Source organism: Stomoxys calcitrans, chromosome 1, assembly GCF_963082655.1.
Source record: "Stomoxys calcitrans chromosome 1, idStoCalc2.1, whole genome shotgun sequence".
Taxonomy (NCBI): domain Eukaryota; kingdom Metazoa; phylum Arthropoda; class Insecta; order Diptera; family Muscidae; genus Stomoxys; species Stomoxys calcitrans.
In genome coordinates, this window is record NC_081552.1 from 239913886 (window position 1) to 239921210 (window position 7325).

The window sequence follows — 7325 nt, forward strand, 5'->3', positions numbered from 1 at the left end:
GGACGGACAGACGGATAGACGGACAGACACACGCACATCGTTAAATCTTCTTAGAATTTTACGACGATCTGAAATATATATACTTTGAAGGGTCGGAAATTGATAGTTCGATGTGTTGCAAACGGAATGACAAAATGAATATACCCCCTACCCTATGGTGGGTGGGTATAAAAATACCCAAGTTTAGGATCTGCTAAAATTTGCCCACTTTTTTTGCTAGTTTTTTCCAAAACTTGCTTCAGGAATTTTCCTCCCACCCCATAACTATTTCAGTAATACTTTCGCTTTCTCATCATAGTATTGTGTTTTACATAGCTTAAATATATTTTATTTCTCAAATTTTAAACAATATCAATTTTTGAACATTTTTTTCGTATTGTGTATATAGATAAATAATTACAACTAAATAAAATACAGACTAAAGACATACATTTGTAACTTTGTTCTCATACGAGTACATGAAAACACACACAACTTACTTAGGGCTAAGAATAGAGAGAATAATGATAAATTGTAAAGATACTTTGCTTTTATATGCCATCCCCTCCCAAGGGGGGATGGACTAACTATACTTGTTTGTTAAGAGTTACGATTAACAGAATGTCGGTTGTGTTGGGTTGCTTGGTTGCGGGTGGTGCAGGGTCGTGTGGGTGTGGGTGTTGGTGTGGGTGATGTATGAATGAATTCAATTCTCGTTTTCTCTATGCAATTTCATACCACTTAACTAACTACAAAATCTTTAAGAATAATCGAAACAAAAGTCTTAAACATTTAAGCATAATTTTCTTAACTAAATGAATGACAGAGTGTGTGTGTGTGTGTGAGAGAGAGAGAGAGAGAGAGCTATGTGTGAACTTATCTTAATTGACAAATAATCGCAGTGAGTTGATATGAGTTGCTGATATGGGGAGAGGCGGAGAGAGAGTGTGTGTGTGTGTGTGTGTGTGTGGTAGAGGGCATGATATGTATGTAAGAAATTGTTTCGGTTTACAAAATTTGTTGGTTTTCTAAAATGAATGCATTCACTTGCGTTGCGTTGCGTTTCATACACGTCGTTCGATCACTAAAAAATTGTTTATTCTATCTTTTAGATAATGCTGTTGGTCCTGCGGGTTTGATCTTCCTCCGTTTGGGCATTACTCAGGGCTGTACCTCACACACAAAATATGTCTCAAAACTACAGGGTGAGTCGTTCCATTTCAAGCCTTTGCCATCACGATTCCATAGCTCCATGCAATTCTCCTCCTCGCCATTTTCATAGCGGAAATTATTTGGCTCGCCCGCATTCCAATTGGTAAAGGTTATGGGTCGACCGGTTGACATCCAAAAGAAGTTACCCTCATCGGCTAAATCGGTGCCAGATATCCAGAAGTGTTCGTTGCCCAAACCTAATGGAGAGTTGAAGAACAAGAAGAAGAAGAAGAGAAAAAGACAAGAGTAAGAGAAAACGAGAAAAAGTAAGGATATTTTGAAGGCAAGGAACGAAGGGGTTTGGGAATTATTTTCTACATTTCTATGGGTTTTGGCAACTACACCCTTCACCACACCCAATACACCATTATTCTGCAAATACTACGGGTAAGTACAAACATTTTTGTTTTTATATAATTTTTAATTTGGAAAATTTTTTGAAAATGATTTTTGTTATAAAATTTTCTTTAGATTATTTTAATAATAAAATGAAAAAAAATGAAGTTTATAAACTTACTGAGAATTGGGGTTAGTTACAAATTTTTTAAATAGCTACAAAACATTTATAAATTACAAAAAATTTAGGGTCAAGGAACTCCTCCCAAAAGAGTGATTAACGTATTGCTAAGTTTCAGCTTAGATTTTCTTTCTGTGTTTCACTGGCCTCAACACTGAACTGAGAGAGCCGAAATGTGGTTTGTTTCAAAATATTGTAACATAATATTGGGTTGGCCAAAAAGTAATTGCGGATTTTTCATATAGTCGGCGTTGACAAATTTTTTCACAGCTTGTGACTCTGTAATTGCATTCTTTCTTCTGTCAGTTATCAGCTGTTACTTTTGGCTTGCTTTAGAAAAAAATTGTGTAAAAAAGTATATTTGATTAAAGTTCATTCTAAGTTTTATTAAAAATGCATTTACTTTCTTTTAAAAAATCCGCAATTACTTTTTGGGCAACCCAATATATTTCAACCCATCCATAGTGGACCATTCAAGATCCCTATGGTGATCAAAAATAAAGTCCATCTAACTGTTCGATACTATCACCTACACTAATAATGCTTTTCTTCAGTCCGTACCCACCTAGTTTCGTTCTTTGCTCTTCATAGATCAACATTTTTGATTAAAACAAGTAAAAGCGTGCTAATTTCGGCCGGGCCAAATCTTATATACCCACCACCAAGGATCGCATTTCTCGAGTTCTTTTCCCGGTATCTCTTTTTAGGCAAAAATATGATAAAAGGAAGGAATTGCTATGATATTGGAGCTGTAATATCAAGTTATCGTCCGATTCGGGCCATAATTATACCCACAACCGAAAGATGGGGGTATATTAATTTTTTCAATCCGTTGGCAACACATCGAAATATCCATTTCCGACCCTATAAAGCGTAAAAATCTAAGACGATCTAGACATGTCCGTCCGTCTGTCCGTCTGTCTGTTGAAATCACGCTACAGTCTTTAAAAGTACAGATATTGAGCTGAAACTTTGCACGGATTCTTTTCTTGTCCATAAGCAGGTTAAGTTCGAAGATGGGCTATATCGGACTATATCTTGATATAGCCCCCATATAGACCGATCCGCCGATTTAGGGTCTTAGGCCCATAAAAGCCACATTTATTAATCGATTTTGCTGAAATTTGGGACAGTGCCTTGTGTTGGGCTTTTCGACATGTTTATACAACTTGGCCCAAATCGGTCCAGATTTGGATATAGCTGCCATGTAGACCGTGTGTACAGTCTTTAAAAATGCAGATATTGAGCTGAAACTTTGCACGAATTCTTTTCCTATCCATAGGTTGGATAAGTTCAAAGATGGACTATATCGGACTATATCTTGATACAGCCCCCATATAGACCGATCCGCCAATTTAGGGTCTTAGGCCCATAAAAGCCACATTTATTATCCGACTTTGCTGAAATTTGGGACAGTGAGTTGTGTTATGCACTTCGACATCCTTCGTCAATTTGGCCCAGATCGGTCCAGATTTGAATATAGCTGCCATATAGACCGATCCTCCGATTTAGGGTCTTAGGCCCATAAAAGCCACATTTATTATCCGATTTTGCTGAAATTTGGGACGGTGCGTTGCGTTGGGCCCCTCGACATCCTTCGTCAATTTGGCTCAGATCGGCCCAGATTTGGATATAGCTGCCATATAGACCGATCCGCCGATTTTGGGTCTTAGGTCCATAGAAGCCACATTTATTATCCGATTTTGTTGCAATTTGAGACAGTGAGTTGCGTTGGGCCCTTCGACATCCTTCGTCAATTTGGCTCAGATGGGTCCAGATTTGGATATAGCTGCCATATAGACCGATCCTCCGATTTAGGGTCTTAGGCGCATAAAAGGCGCATTTATTGTCCAATGTCGCTGAAATTTGGGACATTGATTTAAGTTAAGTCCCTTGACATACTTCTGCAATATGGCACAGATCGGTCCAGATTTGGATATAGCTGCCATATAGACCGATCCTCCGATTTAGGGTCTTAGGCCCATAAAAGCCGTATTAATTATCCGATTTTGCTGAAATTGGGGCAATTAGTTGTGTTCGGCCCTTCAAAATCTTTCTTTAATTTGTCACAGATCGGAACAGATTTCGATATAGCTGCCATATAGACCGATTTCTCGGTTATGGGGCCATAAAAAGCGCATTTATTGTCCGATGTCGCCAAAATTTGGGACAGTGAGTTAAGTTAAGCCCCTTGACATACGTCTGCAATATGGCACAGAGCGCTAGGCTAAGCCCCTCCACATATTTCTGCCATTTGGTCTTAATCGATCAAGATTTTCATATAGCTGCCATATAGACCGATATCTAGATTTAAAGTCTTGGCCCCAAAAAAGAAGCATTTATAATCTGATTTTACTGAAATTTGTCACAGTGACTTATGTTAGGCTTTTCGACATCCGTGTCGCATATGGTTCAGATCGGTTTATTTTTAGTTACAGCTTCTAAAAAGACCAATACTTTGTTATACACAATTGAACAATGACTTGTACCGATTAGTATTTGGTTCAAATCGGAACATATTTCGATAGAACTGCTATGGGACATAAGGTATCCAATTTTCACCGGATTTTGATGGAAGGTGGGTTACATATATACCCGAGGTAGTGGGTATCCAAAGTTTGGCCCGGCCGAACTTAACGCCTTTTTACTTGTTTAACTTAATGTTGGAGATCATAAAAGAAGTCGTTGTGTAAAATTTCAGCCAAATTGAATAAAAATTGCGCCCTTAAGAGGCTCAAGAAGTAAAATAGGGAGATCGGTTTGTATGGGAGCTGTATCGGGCTATAGACCGATTCAGACCATAATTGGTACGTACGTTGAAGGTCATGAGAGAAGTTGTTGTACAAAATTTCAGCCAAATCGGATGAGGATTGCGCCCTCTAGAGGCTCAAGAAGTCAAAATGCAAGATCGGTTTATATGGCAGCTATATCAGGCTATGAACCAATTTAAATCATATTTGGCACAGTTGTTGGAAGTCATAACAAAACATCTCATGCAAAATTTCAACCAAATCGGACGAGAATTGCGCGCTCTATTGGCTCAAGAAGTCAAGACCCCAGATCGGTTTATATGACAGCTATCTCAGGTTATGAACCGATTTTAACCATAATTGTCACAATTGTTGGAAGTTGTGACGAAACACGTCATGCAAAATTTCAGCCAAATCGGATAGGAACTGCGCCTTCTAGAGGCTCAAGAAGTCAAGACCCAAGATCGGTTTATATGGCAGCTATATCAAAACATGGGCCGATTTGAACCATAATTGGCACAATTGTTGGAAGTTGTGACGAAACACGTCATGCAAAGTTTCAGCCAAATCGTACGAGAATTGCGCGCTATAGAGGCTTAAGAAGTCAAGACCCAAGATCGGTTTATATGGCAGCTATATCAGGTTATGAACAGATTTTAACCATAATTGGCACAATTGTTGGAAGTTGTGACGAAACACGTCGTGCAAAATTTGAGCCAAATCGCATAGGAACTGCGCTTTCTAGAGGCTCAAGAAGTCAAGACCCCAGATCGGTTTATATGACAGCTATATCAGGTTAATGACCGATTTGAACCATACTTAGCATAGTTGTTGGATATCCTAGCAAAACACGTCGTGCAAAATTTCATTGCAATCGGATAAGAATTGCGCCCTCTAAAAGCTTAAGAAATCAAGACCCGAGATCGGTTTATATGGCAGCTATATCAAAACATGGACCAATATGGCCCATTCTTATGGCTCTTTCGAAAGTTCGTGTGCTTTCGATAAACCGACGGACGTATGGATGACCAGACAGATGGACGGACGGATGGACGGACGGATGGATGGACGGACGGATGGACGGACGGATGGACGGACGGATGGACGGACGGACGGATGGACGGACGGATGGACGAACGGATGGACGGACGGATGGACGGACGGATGGACGGACGGATGACCAGACAGATGGACGGACGGATGGACGGATGGACGGACGGATGGACGGACGGACGGATGGACGGACGGATGGACGGACGGACGGATGGACGGATGGACGGACGGACGGACGGACGGATGGACGGACGGACGGACGGATGGACGGACGGACGGATGGACGGACGGATGGACGGACGGATGGACGGACGGATGGACGGACGGACGGATGGATGGACGGACGGATGGACGGACGGATGGACGGACGGATGGACAGACGGATGGACGGACGGATGATCAGACAGATAGACGGACGGACGGACGGATGGACGGACGGATGGACGGACGGATGGACGGACGGATGACCAGACAGATGGACGGACGGATGGACGGACGGATGGACGGACGGATGGACGGACGGATGGACGGACGGATGGACGGACGAATGGACGGACGGATGGACGGACGGACGGATGGACGGACGGATGGACGGACGGATGGATGGACGGACGGATGGACGGACGGACGGACGGATGGACGGACGGACGGACGGATGGACGGACGGACGGATGGACGGACGGACGGACGGATGGATGGATGGACGGACGGACGGATGGATGGACGGACGGACGGACGGATGGACGGACGGATAGACGGACGGACAGACGGAGAGACGGACGGACGGACGGACGGACAGACGGACGGACGGCCAGACATGTCTAGTTCGACTTAAAATGTCACGACGATTAAGAATATATATACTTTATGGGGTCTTAGATGCATATTTCGAGCTGTTACAAACGGAATGACGAAATTAGTATAAAAAAACCGCCAAATTTGGGTCAAAATTATTTCCATTCCCTATGAATTCCTTGTTAAAGTTTTGCTAAGCACGTTTTAATTTAATTTTCGATTAACATTTATTTTTAGCCATTTATGTAACCAATGACCAATTCCCCAATGTTGTTAACATGTCTGCTTAGTTGTGAACAACGTTGTCGCTCTCATTGCATTGCTCTCGTTTCTCGGCTTCACTCATGCCATTCATTACTTGGTTGCAAAAGCAAAAGTGACAACATTTGGTAAAATACTTTCATGGCAACGTTTTGGACATATGCAACGTTCCAACATTCACTGGAGACATACATTGAATGGCGGCACTGTGTTAATTTTAAATCCTACCCTCCCCCGTCCTATGCTGTGCCCCCTTCCTACAGTACCATGCTCCCGCGGGTGGTTTATGTTTTCTAAATGAAATTATATTTCCGGGTATTATTGCATGGTTTTCAATATTTTTTTTATGTTCGCTTGCATTTTTTTTTACCCATATTGTCTTCTATTGTCATTGCAGCCTTAGTAACGGGTCCGAAGTGAACTGTATTGGAGCAATGTCGTATATGCAATGGCATAGCATTTCAATGCAGTGGCGTAGAAAGGTAGGGATTCTGAGTTACATTGAGAAATGTTCAGATATTAAAAAGTAAATTTTAATTTTTTTAATGCAAATCATGGTATGAGGAGGCCACCGTAGCGCAGAGGTTACCATGCCCGCCTATGACGCTGAACGCCCGGGTTCGAATCCTGGTCTGGACCATCAGAAAAAAACATTTTTCAGTGGTGTTTTTCCCCTCCTAATGCTGGCAACATTTGTGAGGTACTATGCTATGTAAAAAATTCTCTCCAAAGAGGTGTCGCACTGGGACATGCCGTTC

At 41.8% G+C, this 7325-nt stretch overlaps 1 protein-coding gene across 1 annotated transcript in view; it reads right to left on the reverse strand.

The window, feature by feature from the left end:
* Positions 1–300: 300 nt before the first annotated feature.
* The window catches only part of LOC106091669 (uncharacterized protein DDB_G0271670), a 219055-nt gene continuing 212030 nt past the window's right edge, over positions 301–7325 (reverse strand). Inside the window, exon 5 of the mRNA XM_059370927.1 lies at positions 301–1388. Within this exon, the coding sequence (XP_059226910.1) occupies positions 1141–1388 (248 nt within the window). The 3' untranslated portion in view covers positions 301–1140. The remainder of the gene's footprint in view (positions 1389–7325) is intronic.